At 38.6% G+C, this 23030-nt stretch overlaps 1 protein-coding gene across 1 annotated transcript; it reads left to right on the top strand.

Annotated features, from left to right (window-relative positions):
* The first annotated feature begins 1955 nt into the window (after positions 1-1955).
* On the top strand, positions 1956-10310 carry LIPG (lipase G, endothelial type). The gene is made up of 10 exons (XM_063453853.1): positions 1956-2288; positions 4241-4434; positions 5012-5191; positions 5543-5654; positions 6158-6382; positions 6688-6930; positions 7037-7157; positions 7963-8181; positions 8754-8858; positions 9477-10310. Exons 1-10 carry the CDS (start codon positions 2195-2197, stop codon positions 9499-9501), a joined length of 1518 nt encoding a protein of 505 aa, XP_063309923.1. The 5' UTR covers positions 1956-2194; the 3' UTR covers positions 9502-10310.
* The last annotated feature ends 12720 nt before the right edge of the window (positions 10311-23030 follow it).

Here is a 23030-nt window from a genome sequence, read left to right as displayed (position 1 = left end):
TTTGGGTCACTGTACGGAGCTTTTGAGCCCTTTACCATTTCATCCTATGTGATGGATGTCCGCTACTAATTCATACTGCCGCAAGCTCATTCCAAGAGATATACAGGAGCTTGGCAGATAGGCTTCTGTGCTATATCATAGAAATCCCATGTACAGATAGATTGAGGGTTATTAAGACAGGAAAGTTCACCAATTGTTTTTGCTCGGTCAATGCTTAGTGCTGACCAAGCAGAGAATCCTTTGTTTTTGATGTCTAAGGACGCTATTAGTTCCAAATCCGTAAACCCTGGCACTTTACCTAATAGGTGTTTAGTATATTCTTAAAAGGTGAGAAGGTGGTGACTTACAACCGCAGCCCAGCATTACATTAACCCACATCCTTTAACAACTACACATTTGACTTTTAGTAAATAGCAAACACAATTATCATTAGTATTAATTATAAAGCACCAACATTTTCCGCAAATCTGTACAATGGATCCAAGGCCGCCATCTTGCCTTCATTACAGTATGAATGCATTCAAGAGCTTCCATTACCATATTATCCCTTTTTGACTTCTAAGATCCCTGGTGTGTTCCTTCTGTCAGTTGAACTACAACTCCCAGAAACCCCGTCAAGATCTCATGGAAAGCAGCATTTTTAGTGTATAATAGACTGCATGTTAAGTGAAAACACCAGAAAGGGTTGCCGACTGAGGCGAAAGTAATAATAAAAAAATGCAATAAAATTAAAGTTTAACAAAGAGCGACTAACTTGTACATTGTTTTATATTTACAAGTATACAGTATAGACTGTTTGGGTGTGTGCTATACTTTCTCCAAATTGTGTTTAATATTATCTGTTTCCCTTTTCTCACTCTTCTGATGCACATCTCAATTCAATTTGTGGGGTTTATTCATTAAGCTCCAACTTGTAGTAAATTAGATCCGGGTAGCAAAATTAAGGCTAAAATAGTAGATCTTAAAAAATTTATTCAACTCCACTATTGTCATAGTTTGGCTGTTTGAACTTAAATTATACTATTCTGATATCAATTCGCTACACTGGAGAGTTTAGCGAATAAACCATAGATTCTGCTTCATCACTAACTTTCCTGCTATCAGATCCCACACTGACTTAACGTTATTCAAGAGGCTTGGGTAATTTTAGATTATAGAAACACATGGAACTCCGATCACGGACATCGCTACTTGCTGACACTTGGAACTCAAAGGAGACAAATCTCCAGCAAAGAGGGGTCTATTTACTAAACAGTCAATTGTTAAGAACTAAAAACCAAACTGCATACTGTGGTTTAAAATGTAACAGAGTTCCTGCATTTTTCCAAAAAAATATATTTTTCAATAAATTTTTGTAACTCGGTTTTTAAATAACTACAGTTTTGTTTAGTGAATTACAAAAGCGCCTATTTCCCTAAATTTTCCCAATTCAGTTTTCGATTAGTTGCAGTTTGCCGTTTAGTGAATGAACCCCAGATAATTTTTTACTCACATTAGCCTATTACTCCTATTTCCTTCAAATCCCATATTAAGCCCTGCCTTAGATGATGTTCTGTGTACATACAAATATACCCTGCCAGATCTAAATGGACACATGCTGAGCTAAGCATTGGGAGATGGGCCATCAGGATTCTCAGGGAGCTGTTCTATAACTCAGCTCTTACCCTGTGATGGAACTAAATCCATCAACTGATGTCATTGTGAATTCTTCTCCAGTTCTCTGGTTACTGCCATCTGTAGCTATGGAAGATCTTGGGTGCCTGAGTAGGAGCTCATATGAGTAACAGCATAGTGGAAAAGCAAATAGTTTCCAATCACCAGACTGGGCTGCATTGTTTGAGCTAGGCTGAGCACTGAGAGAAAGCATACTTTTAAAAGGGAGTGTATATCCCTCCATTCAACCAGTTTATATAAATGGGCGTGAGGGAGGTGCGACCAATCAGAGGGGTTTTAGACTGCTAAGACTATCGGCTGATGCCTCACATGACCCAGCCCAATGTTTTATTAAAGACCTGAGCACCTACTCAGAGCCGCTCATTGCAACATTGTAGCAAGCGTGCGCTGCGTCTCATTTACTATCACAGTGACATTTCTCAGGGATTCCATCTCAAGAACACAGGATAAGCCCAATAAACAGACAGGACTGAGCAAGTTCCCTGCGGTGTTCCAGTGCCCTTGCTGTGTGGAAAGTGCAATGAGTAGATTTGTTTTGGCTCTGTGGATGTATTTAGGGATTGTAGTTGCCCCTGGATGGGGTTCCTTGCTTGCTGAAGAGGGACTTCTTAAAGGTGAGACTTTGATTCTACCTCACTGGGGAGGTGGGGGGTCCTTTTAATCAGCGCTTAATACGATTAGTGCTGCCACTGGAATGCATGGAAGAATGAATGGGAGATTAAATTCGGTACACGTGGAGAGAAAGTTATCTTTCTCTTCCTTGATGGTTCTTGTTGATTTAGGGTTTTTTGTGATGTGCACATCTTAATCAATGTTGTATTCCGAACTCTTGCAGCTGAAACTGTTTAACCCTTGACGTTCTGATGGTACATTTATAAATATCACTTTTTTCCCTGCTCTACTTTTTGTGTACAATGAATATTGATGTGTGTGTATGTGTATATCTATATAGTGTTTAACAGGCATCCATCCCCATCACTTTGTCTTTTACGGTTTTACATCTAAATATCTCGCTTGTCTAATCATTTTTACTCCTGAACAAATGTTTTATGACTGATCATTTATGGTGTTAGTAATTACCTGTTAAACTACTTCCTTTGCCAGTCTCCCTGAAAGATCTTTAGTTGAATATTACATTTTTTTTTTTGGCTGCATTCCAACTACCAGCCCAATAGTTACATTAAACTTTAACTATTCTATCCGTGATCATCTACACCACCCATTGATTAAACATCACAGCCTGGCAAGTGTTCCACCCACGTTATAATAGGCTTTCTCCAGTGTCATTTGTATGTTTGAAGCTTCTCAGTGAATTATAGCTGTATAATGAGACATCTGTCTCTCTAGTTCACAATGGAGTATCCCCAACTGCCCCCCTGCAGTCTCTGACTGGGCACCTGTAATGTGCACTTCTAATCTGCATTGTACACAAACAGAATGCTGGGCGATGGGGTGATTTGGGGGGGGGGGGGGAGAAAGATTCATTTTCTAACCTAGTGGTTTTTAGGGGAACTGGATGTAATGTGAGCTATTGATGACTCCAGAAAATTGTTTTTATTTTTCTGTTTATATTGCATATTGTACAAGACCTCATAGGATCGATAATATATATATATATATATATATATATATATATATATATATTTTTTTTTTTTTTTTAATTTAATGGTACTCGCTTGGTCGGTTTATGAATAATAGTTTTACACAAAATCTTTAGAATGCGTTTAAATACATTTTATGCTTTTCAAGTGTATGGGAATTACTTTCCTCTGCTTGTTTACGCATTCATATCACAGCTTTCAGAATATGTTTTTATAATGGAATTAGTAATTTAGCAGTTTCTCAGTGTCTGCATTAGAAAATATATATATTTTTTGTCAATTTTTATTTCCATCAGTGGGCATTGGGGTGACTCCTAGCTATCTGCTAATTTATTTTCTGGTGTGAATATCATCATGCAGTTTTATGGTCACTGCAGTCGAATGTTTGACTAACCAGTATTCTCTTGGTTGGTGTACACCAGTCTAAGCGTTTGCCTGGCACCAGGACTCTAGACAGGTCTTGTAAAATCTAGTATTGTATCAATTAAAAGGGAAAAAATGCTGCGGAACTGGTTGAGCTAGTGGCAGTATCATACACGTTGGTTTTGAAGTTTCCGTCTTTCCCCTTAAATGGGAAAGTGTGGGTATAAACAGAGAACAGGGTAGAGCATTTATGAATTAAGTTTTCAACTAAATCCTTGGTTTTACAACTGTTATACTATGTATCTCACTCTATCATCCTCAATCTTCTTAACCCCTTTCCCTCTTTGCATTCTTTTAAACAGAATTTAAATTTGAAATATTTTAGTTGTTGTTCAAGGTGTGAAATGCCAGAAATTTAAAGAACTAAACCCACAACTGATTAGGAGATTCGGTTCCTGGCGTTTTATTTTTTTTATTTTAGTAAATTACTCTACTTTCAGGTGTAGGAAGTAAAAGCTGTAATTTCAGTAGTTTGCGGAAGAGAATACCTGTTTTGAATTGTTCCATGTGAGTAACTCTGAATGGATCTCTTTATTTTTTAGAGGACACTATTGCAAATTTGTTGAAGGAGGAGAACGATGTTATACAGACAAAAACAAATAATATTCGTTTCAATGTCAACTTCACTTCTAATCCTGATGAAGGTTGTTATCTCCACCCTGGCCAGGATAACTGTCTTCAAAACTGCAACTACAACACATCTGGGAAAACCTTCATTGTCATTCACGGGTGGACTGTAAGTATCGTAGGCGATATTTCATGAATTTCTCACATTATGTGGCTTTTTTCCCCCGTCTGGGTTACCAGGTGTTTTGCAGATTTTTGGTTGTGGTCGGTTATAGAGGAGCTTTGTTGTGCAATGTATGCTGAGCATCTTGACATTTCTTCCAAAATATAAACATGTGTTACTTTCATCTTGACTCACACATGAGTAAATGGAGAGGAGGGTAAAGCTGAGCTAAATGTTGTTGTTAATGTGAATGGTGTTCATATTTTGGCACTGGTCCAGGGGCAGATGGTAAGCCCTATGGCAACAAAGACCGTCCTGGTACACAACTTCGTATTAATTTTTGGACAGACTTTGTCTAAATCGGTTTTCATCTTGTCATACGTCAGTGATGGATAGCCTTTTGTCAACTATAGGTCCATGTTTGGGGATCACGTGTATAGGCAATGCCTATTTATCCAATACTTATATTGTGGTAATAAAGTGGGTGAGGAAGTTAAGATGCAACCACAGAGGCATCTTTTTGATATTTGAAAACCTGTTCATGACTGTTTTGACCTGACGTATACCATTTTTGCCTCTGTAGATGAGTGGAATGTTTGAGAACTGGTTACACAAGCTGGTGTATGCTCTTCAAGAGCGAGAGCAGGATGCCAACATCATTGTAGTTGACTGGATCTTTCTCGCACATCAACTGTACCCTGATGCAGTGAACAACACGAAGTTGGTTGGCAAGGACATAGCTATACTACTAGACTGGCTGCAGGTAATGTTTCGGGCAATACTTTATTCTAAGCTTTATGTTTGTCTCTTCTTATCTGATCGTGTTTTGTCAGGTACTCTAGAGATTTCTGCCCCCAGCCAAGGCCAAGTTGCCTTTTGTAAAACATGCATGACAAAATACAAGTCAAGCAACTATTTTTTGATTAGGCATAATTTTGAAATCCTTCTTGGAGATTTTGATTTCTTTTTTAAAAAAATTTTTTATTACAGTACTGCTGGAAATGGTAAAATAATGTAGCTTCAGTTTTCAAACAAAATCCTGTATTCGACCCATATTGCTTGCAAAACTCTTTTGAATCATATATTCTTCAATTAATCTTTTTATTCTCCGCAGGACAAGGCAAATCTCTCCCTTGACAATGTTCATCTTATTGGCTACAGTCTTGGGGCTCATGTCGCTGGTTATGCTGGAAATTACGTCAATGGTACAATTGGACGGATTACAGGTCAGCTTTGAATATTCTAATACCACCAGGACTTATTTGTTGAATGGACTTTGCACATTATGTATGCTATCCATAGTGATTTGTAAGATTTCTTTTTTTTAAGACTTGACAGACCGATCAGTGTGACTTTCTCACTTCCCACTCTGCCCTCTGGCAATCAGTAGTTAACCAAAATAATTTGAAATATTCCCTTTACCAGTTGCATAGTTGTACATCTAGTTTTTTGTGAAACCTAGTACATAGGTGTGTCTACATTTTCATATTGGTTATGATTTAACAAATATCAATCTAGACTTGAGGTGTCAAACTCGGTAGACTTGTTCCTCCCCAAATTTGGCTTTAGTTGGACATTTCTGCTAAAACAGTTTGGTCTCAAACATTCCTTCTGGTAGACACCAGTAACTGTGAAAGAACAGTTAGAAAAAGTGCATAGTTACAAAACAGATGGTAATGCGTGACACCGTTACCTTGCATTATAATTACTTCTTACTGTATTTATTTAGGCCTGGACCCAGCAGGACCTATGTTTGAAGGAGTAGAAGCTCACAAACGTCTTTCACCCGATGATGCACATTTCGTAGATGTTCTCCATACCTATACTAGAGAGGCGCTAGGGGTCAGTATTGGGATCCAGATGCCAATTGGACACATTGATGTATATCCTAATGGTGGGGACTTTCAACCTGGCTGTGGCTTAAGTGATGTTATTGGAGCCATTGCCTATGGAAGTAAGTTGCTGAACGTTGACTGTTAATGTTCCCGGATGTATTAACTACTATTAACTATGCCATATTTTTATATTCATATCCTTTAAGACCTCCTAATTCTTAAATATTTTTCATGCAATTTTTTGTGGGCCTTTTGTAAACAAAAAAAATTAGAAAAAAAAAAAAAAATCTATCCATTGGCAATATGTAGACGCCTTGCCAGTGGAACATGGTTTCTCATATTCTCCACTCTATAGATAGATGCATGGTGGCAACCTATTGTAGAGAATGGTCCCTAATCTGACTTGTGTTCTGTTTTATTCCAGGTATTGGAGATGCCGTGAAGTGTGAGCATGAAAGGTCTGTGCACCTGTTTGTGGACTCCTTGATTAACAAGGACAAAGAGAGCTTTGCCTTTCAATGCACAGATTCTACACGTTTCAAGAAGGGCATCTGTCTGAGCTGTCGAAAAAACAGATGTAACGCAATAGGTTACAACGCAAAGAAGACACGAAGCAAAAAGAACAGCAAGATGTATCTGAAAACCAGAGCACAAATGCCATACAAAGGTTAGCTTTGGAGTGATTTGGTTATTAACAAAAAAAAAATTATGTATTATAAAACCTATAATTCATAAACATTTGTGGATTAATATATTCATTTTTTTTTTTAAAGTTTTCCACTATCAGCTCAAAATGCATGTTTTCAAGTACAAAGAGTATGAGGAAAATGAGCCTACGTTTTCGGTTACTCTTTATGGGACATTGAATGATTCCGAGGCACTTCCTTTAGCAGTGTGAGTATTGAATGTTAACAAAGCTTTCTCTATGCAATGGATTGTTAAACTTTCACGTGTGTCTCTTAACACGCATGCAACTTATGTGTAACTGTATTGGTCTAAAATATTTGGCGAGCCATTTAATACCAGTGTCTCGGTTACCAAATACTCTTGCACTTCTTCTTTTTTTGGGGTGTAAACTAAGCTCCCATAAGTATTTAACAAACAAATCTGGCCAAGTAAAATGGTCAATCCCTCAAAATATCTTTTGGTTTTTAAAACCTGTACCAAACAGAATAACTTAATGTAATTAAAATAAATGTATCTAATTACCACTTTAAAATATTCCAATTGGTGTGGAGGTGGCCATTCTGTAGTTGCATTGCGATTATAAAACCTATTAAATCTCATGTTCCCCTAGTGGAGAGACTAATTTTATAATAGCTGCCGGGAGAGCACCCAATTGGAACATTAAATCAGTTTGCGCTCGGATTTGTTCTGTAAAGAGAAACCAAAGTACTTGTTGGCAACTCTACCTATATCCATGACCGAAACCCCCCCCAAAAATTAAAAAGGCACAGAGCCCATGATACTGGGGAAAACGAATCTTACTGAATTTCTAGAACAAAACCTAATTTAATAAACTAAGATTAAAATACAAGATGCATGCATTTATTCAAAGTGGTTTTAAAGTATGATGGTTCAAAATATATATTTTGGTAGATACTTAACAATTGAGAGTTCGGTTTTATTTGAGAAAGCTTCGACTGTTCCATCAAAGTTTTTAAACTGTTTATTTTTTTCTTCTTCTTGTTTTACACAGACCTGAACAGATTGGATACAATTTTACAAACACATTCCTGGTTTACACAGAGGATGATATTGGCGATCTAATGAAAATTAGATTGAAATGGGAGGGGACCAAGCAGACCTGGTATTCCGTTTGGAGTTCATTACAATCTTACTGGTCCAAGAAGCAGTTGAGTGAAAAGGAATTACATGTTAGGCGTATACGAGTCAAGTCCGGAGAGACCCAGCAGAAGTAAGTTTTAAGAAACTCTTCAGCAGCTCTGTGTGTGTGTGTGTGTGTGTGTGTGTGTGTGTGTGTTGCATTGTTCCAAATTACGCAATACAATTCTGACCTCCCCTCCAAACCAGGTAAAATGACTCCATTCGAAGTCCGTACATTCTGTTTGGTTGTCTTTTCTGTGTGAAGTCGTGGTTTATCTAAAATGGAAGTGCAGGCAGATGCCTAGATTTAATTTGGAAGGAATACATTTTTCTATGGATTTTCTTTTCTCTTCCTAAAATTCATCACACCTACTTAGCATTTTCTAAATAACCCTCATAGACTGTTACACTAGTAGATTATCTTTCTGTATATTTTAGATAATTTTTCATTGGTGTTGAACTAGAAGTTGTTGGATTTAGGAACCTGGGAATGTTCTGTTGTCTGGCTGTGAATGAATCTACGGGATATGGCTTCAGTAGACTATTATGTAGTCTAAAACTTTTTTTATTTATTTATTTCTACAAAGTTACATTTTCACCTTGGAAAGACTAAATATTTCAGATATTTAATTTTTTTCCCCTCCTCTTTCTATTCTTCTGAAGGTTTACATTCTGCCTGGAAGACCTTAGTGCGAATCTTATAACACCTGGTAATGAACTCGTTTTTGTCAAGTGCCGAGATGGCTGGGAAGTGAAACCACGCAAGCGGTAAGAAAGTCACACAATTCTTATTCCAAATAAGTGTAATGGAATGCTGTCCTTCCCCGCTCTCCCTGATTGAATAACAGGGCCTTTTAAGCTTCCCAAAATATTGGACTTCTATATTCTTGAAAAGTTTATCAATGCTCCCCTTAAAAGGTTATAGTACAGCTTTGGCACTATGCTTAATTGCTATACAGTAAGACAATGGCAATAGGAAGATGTTGATAAATGTATGCCCTTTTCCTAATTTGATATAAACTGAGTAATTTCTAAAATCTCACTTGAAACTGGTCTGCTTAACAAGTAAATCAAATATTGTCTGACGCGGAGCAGAGATGAGGCAATGCAGGCAAAACGTTTCGTTCTTGATCTAAAGGCCCAAGCCAATTTGAAATTCTAGTCCTGTGTCTCATGTAGTGCAGATACTCTGAGCTGTGATCAAATTAGGGCAATTTATCAATGACTTGCATCCTAATGGAACTTCTTATGTGTCTCTTGTATATGGAGAAATTAATTTGTTTAAAAAAAAAAAAAAAGCAAAAAACCCAGCAAAAACACATTTTCTATGCTTATTAATAAGCTTTCTGTTAAAGAAACCATGCTTAATATTTCTTATTTTTACAGTGTCAGCCTTGAAGCTACAATCTGAATTCTATGAAAACTGGAGGAATATTAAGACCAAACACCTGTGAACTGACTTTTGTATTTTTTTTTTTAAGTTCTGCCTCAAGCACTGGAGTCTGAGCTGCTTAGTATTCATTTATTCCCGCCCCCATATCCTATCTCTATTTGCAATCCATAATCTATTGGATTACCTGTGTTGTGGCAGCTCCAGCAACAAATGGGGACACAAGATTCCGAAGTCACTCTGTATCTTGGCCAGAAAGGTGGCAACGCGTTGACTTGTTTACATATTGCTATTTTCTAGTTGTAGATAAACTGTATAGCCTTTTTTAACCTTTTGAGTAAAATGCGTTGCCTGGCTTTCTGACGTTAAAGTTTAATACTTGTCCAGTCACCTTGAAAAGGCAGCTCGAGTCATTTTTTTTTTTTGTTGAATGAATGATGTAACGAAGTGAGTGTTATTTATTGTTACATTAAGACGTTCCAAACACTGAGCATTTAGAATTGTTAAATAACATCTTTAACTTCTGAATGGACAAAGTTCTTTTCACTGCCCCTTCAGTTCTGGCCAAATGCCTTCCTATAACTGGCATGGTTGGCAATACCCAATTTTTAGCAATCCTGTAAAAGGGGCAAATGTTTAATTTATTTACACTTTGTGTTTTTATTTATTGGTTTTCATGACCAGAGGTTTTTTGTCAGTATTCAGTTTAAGGCCGAAAGTCATTTAGAATTCTAATTTCAGTAAACAGAAGAGCAGACGGCTAAAACAAAATGAAGGAAAAGGCACCGTATGATATCAGGACTGCTAACTGCAGTGTTGACTTTTTTGTAAGAGAAGTTGAAGGAAAAAATTTAAGCCCTCATGCCATTAAACAGAAGGATGTTGAGAAAATAGAAAAGATCTGTAGTGAGGCCACAAAACGGACACTTTGCAGTCTCTCTAAACCTTTTATTGATCCACAAAATGTGAAAATTAGAAAGGGGCTATGTACTTAAACTTGTTTTCATTTAGTAATGGATCACGAACATTCTTATTAGATAATGTGGACTGGACATGCTTAATTATAACTTGGCCACAAATAGGATCTTAGTCAATCATTCAATAACTAGGCCTCCTCTTTCCTGGTAGACAAAGTTTGCCATTGAAAGTTGTGGGTATGCCTGTCACTAAGCAGGGGTATTCACCAAACTAGTCATCTGGGTTATTGGGAGGACTTGTTTTTGGTTTTTACACTTTGATCTGAAGGCCATCCAACCAATCAGATGATTGCTATGATATCACTATGCAAATTGTTACAATGTACGTCCTAGAAAGAAATTAGCAAAGCTCTGTTGAGTGAGGGAGGTATAGACCACTTTGTAACGCACGACAATGCCACATGCAGTACAGTTCTGTGACACATTAGGTTAGTGACATGGTGGCAGACATAGTAAGAGATTCTCTGCCATACGCAGGTATAATAGATTAAGTTCTGTAAAATAAACCCCCCTTGTCAAAGGGGCGCAGTAATTATAAAGCATAATATCTGAAACGAATGTAATGCCGAATGTTCTTGAATAGCTGGAAGTCCCATGTGCCACCGATCGGTGTCAAAGGACAAAATGGAGCCTTCAGTGGTTTGTCTTTAATGAGTGTGAGTAAGTTCAGGGCTGAAAAATCCATAGTCTTTTTTTATGAGAAGGGATAATGGATTATATTAATCAATTTCCCTTTTCTGAATGGTCTGTTTGTGTGTTTTTATTTTTTTTTTATTATTTTTTTTTTTATTTATCTGGTACTGTAGGTACATTATGTGCTCATTAAATTGTGCCCATGGTCCACACCCGCTGTTACCTTGACCCTCTGTTATTCCTTGAAATATCGGAGGGTTTTTTTTTTTTGTCATGCCATCTTGCTATGTTGAGGTTAATTATTCTAGTCGTTTATTCAGACTGTTGAGAAAAATGTTATAATCCGTCTGCATTTTTTGGAAAACATAGTTTTGAATCTTACCGTGTAAAATATATATATATAGATATATATGTATATAAAGAGTTATTTTGTATGCTGTGGGTTATTTATTCTGTAAATAAGTGCCATGTCGTATTTTGCAATTTAACACAGCTTTTTGAAATAACTTAATAAAAAGCTTTACTTATGTTTTGTGTGAGTTTGTGTTTATATATTTTTTAATATTGGTTTAATTGTATTTTTTAGTTATAAAGCGCCAACAAGTTCAGTAGCGCTGTACAATGGGTGGACGAACAGACATGTAGTTGTAACCAGGCGAGTTGGGACGCACAGGAACAGAAGGGTTGAGGGCCCTGCTCAATGAACTTACATTCTAGAGGGAAAGGGGTATAGTGACTCAAAGGGTAAGGGTAGGGTAGGGTAGAAAAGTAGGTTGTTAGGATAGTATAAACTGCTAGGATTTTATAAATTGGATCCTAATTTCCCTAGGAACCTGCATGGTTCAACACGTTTATTTACTCCTCGATATTTTAATGCTCTATAGATCTCTGCTCATACGCCTGATGTTAGAAACTGCTGATATTTCAGAGAAGGAAACATGGACCTGAATTTTGATTTGGGGTTAGATGACTCCTGGTATTAGAATATAAATATGACAACCTGTAGTTGAATTACAGCTCTACATAGTGATTTGCTTATTTGCCTCAATTAAAACTTTTTCTAAAACATTTTTTAATTGAAGTAAAAAATTCTAGAAGTACTTGGGCACCTCGTTTGAGTTATTAGTTTGTTTTTCCCTTTTTGGAGCTGAATAATTGTAATAACCTGGGGATGACATTTTTACTAGAACAAGAAATTGTAGAGTAATTGTAACCAAAGGGATGGGGGAAACCTGATGGGGTTCCAGACACATTTGCTGGTTTAACAAAATGTAAAGCACCCCCATATACCACAGACAGGGCCGTCTTTAATATTGATTGGACCCTGGGCAAGAATTTACTTGGGCCCCCTGGATCCCGCCTTCCCACACCCTAGCATGCAATCACACCCTCCACACACACACACATACCAAAAAAACACAACTCGTAGAGTAGTAAACTTTAATAATGTAAACATAAAGAACTGGTTCACAAATAAGTCCTTAGCTTGACCTACTTGCCACCTGTAGCTTATTTTAACCTCGGTCTTATAGTATATTTTTATTTTAACAGTTATATGTTGTTGGAAGAACAAGCATAATAACAATATCTTTCACCCTAAGGGTGGAGGGGACCTAAAGATGCTATAGTGCTGGGAAAATGAGTTTGTTTTCCTAGCATTATAGTGGTCCTTTAACCCCTTAAGGACACATGACATGTGTGACATGTCATGATTCCCTGTTATTCCAGAAGTTTGGTCCTTAAGGGGTTAATACAACTCACAGTAATGTGAAGTGTGTCAGTGTATCGCACGGCTCCACAGCAATACAACGATGTGCAAGTACATCACAGATCACCTTAGAATAAAATGCATAGAAAAGTGGAGTGTGTGAGTATCACAAGCTACAAAGCAATATAACTCACAGGAACGTACAATTTGTGAGTGTATTACAGATCACCTTTTTAATACAATGCACATGAATGTCACATGTCACATATATGCACATGTATATCATACCCGACCCACTGCTTTCCCATAGAGAAGCATTGGGAGGCTATTGCGCATGCGTGGCCTCATAGAGATGCTTTGAATCAATGCATTTCTATGAGGAGTGTTTAGCGCGAATGCCAGTTTTGCACGTTGTGCAACATTGGATTAGGAAGCACCTCTAGTGGCCGTCGGATGAGTGGCCACTAGAGGTATTCCTCAGCAGTAATGTAAATACTGCCTTTTTTTCTGAAAAGGCAGTGTTTACATTAAAAAGCCTGCAGAGACATGCTATAGACACCAGAACTACTACGTTTAGCTGTTGTGGTTCTGGTGACTATAGTGTCCCTTGAATATAGAGAGAAAAAAAAGGATCAGCACAAAAGTATTAAATAAAATGGCTGTATCATTATTATAAAAATTAAAAAAGCACAACTTGACACAAATATATAGTATTTAAAAGATTACTTTATTTTTAACCATGTGATTGTACTGTACTACTAACTAACCCCTCCATCCACCCCTCCCCACCCCTCCCCCTCCCCTCCCAACACCCTTCACCACCCCTCCCCCTCCCCTCCCAACACCCTTCACCACCCCTCCCAACACCCCCCTTACTCCCATAAAACAATATATATTACTGTAACTTAATACTTACAGTTCTGAAGACTCCAGCAGGCTCAGGATCAGTTGGGCAGCTGGGCTCAAGGCTAGAGTGGGTGCCACGCTCTGCCGTTCAGGATGGTGCCGCTCTGCACTTCCGGAAGATGCCGCGCTGCAGTTCGGGAAGGAGGCGGAGTCACAGCAACGCTCACCCTAGCGTTGCCATGACTCCGTCTCCGCGTGACGTTACAGTGCGCGGCGCACGCAAAGGGCAGGGGAGGTCGGGAGGCAGAGCAACAAGTAAGTCCTTCACTATGCAGCAATGCCGCTCGCTCGCATAGTGAAGGTGAAGAATTAGATCGGGGGAAAGGAATTTGTGGGCAGGGGCCAGCGGGGCTCAAGAGGCAGCTGCCTTGGGCCCCCCAGGAGCAACTGGGCCCTGGGCAGCTGCCCCTTTTGCCCCGCGTTAAAGACGGCCCTGACCACAGACAGAAAGAGTTCACTCTCCTGATGAGAGATACGTCGGCTTAGCCTAAATGTTCCCTTACATGTCGGGTATATTGTCAGGAACACTGTAGGCACTGTGACCGCTTCATCTCATTGAAGTGGTTATAGTGTCCATAGTCCCCTGACTCATTTTTATTTTAACAGCTAAACTGCTTTTATTGTTTAAATGAGTCCTCAGAAGCCCATCCACACTGTGCTGCTAGGGCTAATGAGTGTTGGCTAGCCTCTTATCACAACTGTCATTAATGGTATGAATTGGTATGGGATATCTACCTAATTTACACCTCCAATGGGTGCTGGTCTGTGGATGGTAAAGGACCCTCATGCAAACTTTTTTTTATTTTTTATGATTTAACACTGCGTGAGCTGCCATTGACTGGGGACTCTTGACACTATAACTAATTCTGTTAAATTATAGCAGTTCCTGGTGTGTCCTTTTAAAGTTACCATTCATTGATCAAGTGCAGTCATAACCTTATAAACCTTGATCTAAAGATATCTTTTATGTTATCTTGTTTGTTTTTGGGTACCATAAGTGTTCTTTAGTTTGCAATCCAGTGGGTTTAGAAAACCATTCTTGTTGCAGATTGAGCTTAGTTTAACTCTTATCGCTTAGGAGTTGGTACAAAGATTGCATAATGCAGAACTGCCTAAGCCAAGAGAAATATAGTGAATGTAAGTAAAGGTGTAGATAAATATAGATTTAGGTTGAACAGAGTATGTCAGGGGTTGAGTACATAGGTTTAAGTGGGCAGGGCGCAACAGTTTTGGGTGCTCCACCATCTTCACATGTCACCAGTTCCAAATGCTGAAACACAGGTACCCGGATTAATAACCTCAGGGCATTGCAGAGCGCTGCCCAGGAAATTCTAATAGTGTTTGAGTGCATTTTTGACATGTATACTATGTGTTTTATGTGGACTTTAATCTGCTGTAGCAGTATAGCAGAGAAAACACCTGAGACGGCAGGACAGAGGTCCACAATGAGAAATGTCCCAATGAATTTGGGACTGCTGGCATCTGGATCAGATATCTGGCTATTGAAGGACATACAACCCCCATCATGCTTAGCAAAGTGTGGCTGGATTTGTGCTTGTACCCTTTGGGTATCCCTGTTCCAGAGTTTTCTATCACACCCATCTCCACTCTTACAGAGAACATATACACCTCCTACCTATAACTTCAGGCAAACACGACATACCCTGCCAGCGTAAGGCTTACACTTGTTATCCTTCACAAGTAATGTTATTCTGGCCCTGGGGCAGTATAGAGTGGGTTTGATCTATCCTTCTTTTAGTGCGTTTCCTGATCCGTTGCAACCATATGTCGATCTTCATTCATAACATACAGGGTTTAAGCTTTCCTTGTGTTCTTTCAGTATTCTATGAAATAATTGTCAAAACAAAGCTGAGAAGAGGGACATTTTTATACAGTAATGAATGAGGTAGGTTAGTGGTCTCCACAAGAATATATATAAGCCTTTCCTGAGTGGTAAATAAGTATACATGTTAACTATATGGGATTGTAGATAAAGTAAATCACTTTTTTCCCCCATGTTGTATAAAAAAAAAAAAGCCTTGCTGGTGTGCAGATGTGGTATGTAGGGTATGGAGTTGCAATTTCCCAGCATGTCCTTGAAACATTAAGTTCTCCGCAAAAGTTTAGGTTCGGACATGCTGCACACAAACTTAGATGCAATAGGTGAGTCGATAAAAACTATACAATATGTCTGTTGCAAAAACATATATTGGAACCAGTTCACTAAGTCCATTTAGCGCACGTTGGGTTCAGTTAATTGGCTAAACAATTACTGCAAGTTTGATATCAACAGAAAACAAACTACACAATTATTGAGCATTTGAGTTCATGCACTACAGATTATGCCTGAAGAACTGTACATTAAAAAGCTCAATTGCTAAATATTTAAATTTATAAAAATGTCAATCTCCAGTTACCAGTGCATTGGGATGTACCAATCTTATACCAGAGGATGGTTGTCCTCTATTACCATACCTTCTAGTAGGTGGACTTTGAGTTACTAATTAATGATGGATGATGGGTTGTCATTCACCTTCTGCTCCTTCTCTATCTCATGGTCTATTAAGTGATATTCACTCTAATGTCCTGGTTCTGTGAGGGGGGGAGGGGGAGGGGGAGGGGGAGGGGGTGGCAAGGCACCTAAATGGTGGGTTTAGCACTATAGGGTCAGTAATACATGTTTGTGTTCCTGACCCTATAGTGTGCCTTTAATATGAATTATTATTATTTATAAAACAAAGTGCTGTAAATACATGGGCTTACAAACACGTATTTGCAATATTAAGTATATCATAACTGAGTTTTTTTTCTTCCAGTTTGGGTTATTTGACCTTACAGTTGAAATTCACTTTGAATTCACATTGAATTTTCACTTTCGTGAATAGCCCTGATAGACTACATGTCTGTATTATTTACGTAGTGTGCTATCCAACAGTCTAGGAAAGATAGACATTGAGTTTCCTTTTCAGGTTTTTTTTTAAATGGGGGTCGGCACCTTTGTGTGCTGAAGATGTAAATGTACTGTATGCAAAACAAATGGGCAAGGTTCGACAGGATGTGTTTATCTACAGCTCAAGTGCATTCAAGAGAGAGCTCCAATGCATACAGGACAAATTTCGCTATACAGGCGGGGGAAAAATAATTTTTTTTGTTGATTACATGAGTCTTCGCAAGTAAGCAAATACATAAGGACAAGAATGTCCTTACACTATACGAAAACAGACACCCATACACTGTTAAATATAAGCTGGGGACAATCTCTGTAATGATACAAGGCTACCATGTCTGCCATCTCTCCTGGCTTAATGGTCACACAATGAGCAGGCATGCCCCAATCTACTGCCTTGTAGTTTTTGGGTCAAAGACGTACTGGGTGGCAGTGTCTTCTTCAGTGGTTCTACAATGGTGGTTTCCTTCTTTGAAATCAACTATTGTATATATCGCTAACAAAATTGCACCAGGCGTCCCTTGGATAACTTTAGTGACCTCCATCACTCCATCACCAATCTTCACCAGACCAATATCATTAGGAAAAAGGCCACTGCACACACAGTGGCATACATTTTGTTATGTTTGGTGAGGGTTACAGGTTCATCTTGAAAATCTCTCTCTCCTTTAAGGTACAGTAAACCAATGTTATTGTAAATGTGCTGATTATCTTAAAGAGCATGCAAAGAACGCTGTATTTCCAATCTGAAATATAAAGCACTTACCGCAATATTTCATTAATTTCTTTAGCACTTGGAGAAACTAAATTTTACATTTTTGTAAACACAGGAAAAAAATTTGTTTCAAAAGATGAATGTCAGTTATGGAATTAGACAGTGCCACATGCGCTGGAATACAGTTTTTTTTTATAATTCTTTATTTGTTTGATGTGCGGTGAAGAAATATGCATGTCAACAATGCCACAACAGCATAACACAACGTTTCAGATGGGGTAGTATTATGACAGTGGTATAAAGCACAACATTTTTATAAAACAGGAGTATACATTTTTCAGTGGGTGGGAGCACTGTTACGATCAAGAGAGGTTAATGTACTGAAAGATTGCATTGTGAATTAAATGGTAGTCGAAGGAGGGTGTAAGTGCAGTGTTGAGAGTGTGAGTTAGTACATTTATAGTATGTGCTCACTATCGTGGGCCATCCATCAGAGATTTACAACACTGTGTGTTACGAGTGCAAAGCGTAGTAGAGTAGCATGTCTAGTTTAGTAGCTTAAGATTGTCTGTGGGATGATGCAGATAAGCTTTGCAGCTGTGGGTGACCTTTACCAAGGAGGCTGCAGAGAGGGGGCGGGGGAGGGGGAGACTGGTGGTGTTACTCCCAAGGGTTATGCCCATTGTGGTTATGGCTTTCCTGGTTGCAACTCTTGTGTTTTCTGTGTCTTCTACCTTTGGGGCGAGCAATCGTCCCCCAAAAGCTCTTAGAGAGCTCTGAAGGGTGAGTGGGTATGGAGCATAAGCTAAACAGGGCCAAAGCGAGTAATAACAAACCTAAAGCAAAAAATAAAACAGAACCATAAAGAGACATGAGAAGAATTAGTGGTTGGCTTGTGGCACTATGTAGGTAGAGCAACTAGAGTCTCATCTGAATCCAGCTGCCATCAAGTGTCTGGTCTGATGTCCCCTCCAGTTCCTGGGACAAAGGGCGTGACTTTAGTTGGGTCAAGCACCTTGCCAGGTGCAGTGCCCGCTGGGCCTGTCTGTGCCTCCGTCAGTCCCAAGTGTTGATAGAAATTTAGTCGCTTCTGCCAGTGAGGTGAGTGATTGAGTGGTCCCATTGTGAGTCACGTGTAGAGTTCCATGTGTTCCCCAACGATAGGTTATGCCTGAAGCCCGTAAGTGTTGTGTGACTGGCGTGAGCGACTTGCGCCATTGCAGGGTAATTTCTGTAAGTCCTGATAAAAGGTGAGGTGGGCTTCCTCAAATAATAGAGGTGTTTTGCCCCTCATGGTCGCCATAATTTGTCCCTTGTCGTGTAGTGTCATACACCGAAGAATGATATCTCTGTCAGGATGTGGTGCTGGCCTGTTTGGTCCGGGCAGTCTGTATACCCCATCAATAGTAATTTTTCTTACTGCCGTTGGGGGAAAGAACGTCGCCAGCATTCTCCTCACGAAGTGTGGCAATTCCTCAGTCGAGACAGCAGCTGGTACTCCGTGGATTTTGATGTTATGTCGCCTGTACCAGTCCTCTAGGGCTGACATTTGCAGAGACAGTGCTTGATGCGATTGTGTGTGTGTTCCTGTACTGTTGATTTACGTTAGATACACCGACTTGTATGTCAGAAATGTCCTCTTCATTAGCACGTACTCGGTCAGTGGTGTTCTGCATATCTGATCGAAGGACTGCCAACTCAGCTGCTAGTATCTTATGGAGGTCATGCAGCAAGAGTTTCAGGTCATGTTTGGTTGCTTGGGTCGTGGAATCAAGTGTCTCCGTGGGAGTTGGAGCCCCTGAGTGTAAGTCAGCCAGCTCACCTTGTTGTTGGTGCTTGCGTGCGGCATCGGGCGCTGGAATACAGTTTAACTATCATTCAACCTGAATCTACAATCTAACTTTTTTTTTTTTTTTATAAACCTGTAAGATATGCTTTACATGCATTTTGATATCAAGATACAGATAGTGAGTTTTTGGCAGTCAGTAACAATGTAATTCTAAAGGGCTGGCATTAAAGGGACACTATAGTCACCTGAACAACTGAAGCAGTTTTGGTGTATAGAACATGCCCCTGCAGCCTCACTGCTCAATCCTCTGCCATTTAGGAGTTAAATCTCTTTGTTTATGAACAGTAGTCACACCTCCCTGCATGTGACTTGCACAGCCTTCCATAAACACTTCCTGTAAAGAGAGCCCTATTTAGGCTTTCTTTATTGCAAGTTCTGTTTAATTAAGATTTTCTTATCCCCTGCTATGTTAATAGCTTGCTAGACCCTGCAAGAGTCTCCTGTATGTGATTAACGTTCAATTTAGAGATTGAGATACAATTTAAGGTAAATTACATCTGTTTGAAAGTGAAACCAGTTTTTTTTTCATGCAGGCTCTGTCAATCATAGCCAGGGGAGGTGTGGCTAGGGCTGCATAAACAGAAACAAAGTGATTTAACTCCTAAATGACAGTGAATTGAGCAGTGAAATTGCAGGGGAATGATCTATACACTAAAACTGTTTTATTTAGCTAAAGTAATTTAGGTGACTATAGTGTTCCTTTAAAGTTCAAATCGTTTGACACGTTTTTTATTTTTTGTTTTGTTGACATCATTATATAAAAAAGGCTGATAGAGTCAGCATAAGAATGATGCTGTAATACCAAAATCAATGTCCTAATTCCAAGGAAAATAACACATCTTATGTAGCGCACATGTTGAGACAGCTCCAGTCTGACGTTTTAAACTCTCTAAGCTGCGTCTGTTTCTTTAAACTTCCCACATAATTACCTGATTTGTATAAGGCCTTAAAGCAAGTTATTCATCTTGTATTTCTTCATAGATCACCGCGCTGATCCTTAAAAAAGAGTTTATTTAATAATAGAGGTATTCAGTCAAGTGTGAACTGTCTAGAATAGTTAGAATTGCCAAATAGGAAATATAACTGTCTCGTATATTTATAATTCACACATTTTACTGAACAACCCTATTGATACCCAGTTGTAGTGACTTTAAAAAATGAATTAAAAAAAATTGCGATAATATAGCCAAGCTATTCCTAGAGCTGAGATAGAGAATTAAAAAAAAATTGTTTAGCCTTAATTTTGTCATGCCATAATCAATTTAACTACAACAAGCTGACTTTACACCATTGTTTTTAAAACCATAAAAAGTTAGGTAGAGCAAGCACAAAAACCAGTGAATGAAGAAATACATTCTCTTACAAAAAAAACACATATTCTTAGCATTAGCTGAAAAATGATCTCTTGTAAAACTGAAATATATCTGAAAATCAAATAAATTTACCCACAAAGATATACAATTTTGTTACAAAAATCCATAAAAAAAATATGCGTAATATAAAATGTTGACGTATCTCAAAACACTGGTGATCCTTCACACGTCACTCCTCGGAGGTCGGTCTCGGTGTGAGCCGCGGTGTTTCAGCGGACCACACTCAGTACCGACGCAACACACAGATGTTAAAGCCTACACAGATATAAGCAACACAGATTGCATTTTACCATCGTGAATCAGCCGAAAAGCAATTTGACTGCCGCACTGTTTATTTACATTGCAACGTTTTATTTCAATGTATTTTAATGTATTTTATTGTACTGTTTTATTATCATATTATCGTTTTTTCTGTTTACCTGATTAAAGGGCTGAAAAGGCCCCCCCCTCAATTGAAGACGACACGGAGCGGCACATATTAGCACCGCATATGCTAAAACATCATCTGTCTGCTGATGCATAACCTGTAAAACTGTTCGTATTCGGCCCCTGCGTGAGCCACTGTATATTGCTATGCCGCACTCCGTGCCGAACCAAAAATAAAGAAATAAAAAAAAAAAAAACACTGGTGATCCTTTTGCAGAATGGTCGTTGTATTCTTAGGACAAAATAGCTGATTTGAAGGATGCATTCAATTTGAATATTTTAGTCTAAAATTCGCAGTTCCTTGTCAATCCACCACAGTTTTCGGTATCTGCCCCTTTAATTATATGGTTATTATGTTATTCAAAGCAAATTTCATGTCCTCCCCCAAAATAGATACATAAATAGCGAAATATCAACTTACATTAGTCTTTTCCAGATTCACATACCGTGCACGCCTCAAGCTTATGTCACATCTTATCATGTCTTTCTATCTTGAGAACATCTTTACCCAGAAACAACATTGCCTGGGGCAGTAGCGGCTTTTCCTGTAAGTACAATACTGTAGGCTTATTGTGATAATTTCAAAGCAGAGAATCACTTACTGAAAGGGAAAGTGGGCACATGTTCCCCCGCACAAAGTGCCCACAGTCTTGTTATATTTATCCATTCTGCGTTTCTATGCTAGCGAATGAGTAATGGGTGAGAGAAACAATAAATGTTCTCCTACTGTTAATTCTTCCCTTTAAACTTTCGTATCACTTGTGTTTTGCTTGACAGACTTTAAGGAGAGGACTACATATCACGACTATGGTTTAATGATGGTATACTTATTTATAGGGTGTCCGCATTATATATTGAGTATTATAGCTGTAATGCTCTGTGATGTATTCAAAAAAATCATTAAAAACCCACTTCTTCATAAAAGCGTATCAATTAAACTGTTAATAGCTGCCGACTGATTCCTAGTCTAATACTATCCTTACCTTTTGTGTCACTTTACCCCACTCCCTCTTGCATGTAAGCTCATTGAGCAGGGCCCTCAACCCCTCTGTTTCTGTGTGTCCAACTTGTCTGGTTACAATTACATGTCTGTTCGTCCACCCACTGTAAAGCGCTACGGAATTTGTTGGCGCTATATAAATAATAACATAATAATAATAATAATTGTACACACTACCCAAAATAGATTTTATTGCTCTGGAGTTTGCCAGTACACTCATACACTCTACACATTACTGTGAGTACTATTACAGTGGAGCTCTGTGATACACTTACATTTAACAAATATCACTGAGAGATCTATTGCGATGTAGAGGTGTGATAAACTCATACACGCAGAGCATCCCTGAGAAACACATTGCTGTATTAATGCACTGGAGGTCATGTTATCGTCTCCTTAGTGAGAGTTCTGTTTCTATGGAGCTTCATACACTCCTTCATACACTACTGTGAGTTTTACCGAAATGGCAGTTGGCACTGTATGCAATAATGTGAAACAATGAATTTCCCACATCACGAACAGATAATATCTGACAAGTGCTGTCGCCTCTGTTTTACAACATTAATCTGGGAATTATGAAATGTTCTTCTTGTTAATCATGGATTTTCGTCCACGCCTCATTTGTCATTATCATTTGAGTGAACTGTGCAATTCACATCTCAAACCACATTAATTTCTATTAAATGTAATAATGTTTTAGGGATCGACTGATTTTACTTTTTTAGGGCCGATACCAATTTTACCACATGACAGGAGGCTTCATATTTGCATATCTTTCTTTACTGAAAACTCCAGCAGCATAGAAATATAACAACCAATCAGAAAAAGTTATGATGCCCATAAAAGGCCCTTTCTATGACATCACTTCCTCTTTCTTTGCTGCTCCAGCCTACAAAGGTCATTTTTTGAGTATTTTAAAGAGTATTTTGCCTCTCTGGTTTAACCTATATTTTGCACTGACTTCATGTTATTTACTTTCAGGGCCGGATTGGCCCACCACCGGGATACCAGGAAAT

This window comes from Pelobates fuscus, chromosome 5 (genome assembly GCF_036172605.1).
Source record: "Pelobates fuscus isolate aPelFus1 chromosome 5, aPelFus1.pri, whole genome shotgun sequence".
In the NCBI taxonomy this organism is placed as follows: domain Eukaryota; kingdom Metazoa; phylum Chordata; class Amphibia; order Anura; family Pelobatidae; genus Pelobates; species Pelobates fuscus.
The sequence above is the reverse complement of the archived record's forward strand: the minus strand, read 5'-3'. Positions and strand labels throughout refer to the sequence as shown.

What these genes read in the sequence shown, in the direction of transcription:
- LIPG (XM_063453853.1), top strand. Translation starts at nt 2,195, where the DNA reads ATGAGTAGATTTGTTTTGGCTCTGTGGATGTATTTAGGGATTGTAGTT. An exon ending in TGGAGCCATTGCCTATGGAA is followed by an intron (nt 6,383 to 6,687) that starts GTAAGTTGCTGA and finishes GTTTTATTCCAG; the next exon opens with GTATTGGAGATGCCGTGAAG. An exon ending in AGCACAAATGCCATACAAAG is followed by an intron (nt 6,931 to 7,036) that starts GTTAGCTTTGGA and finishes TTTTTTTTAAAG; the next exon opens with TTTTCCACTATCAGCTCAAA.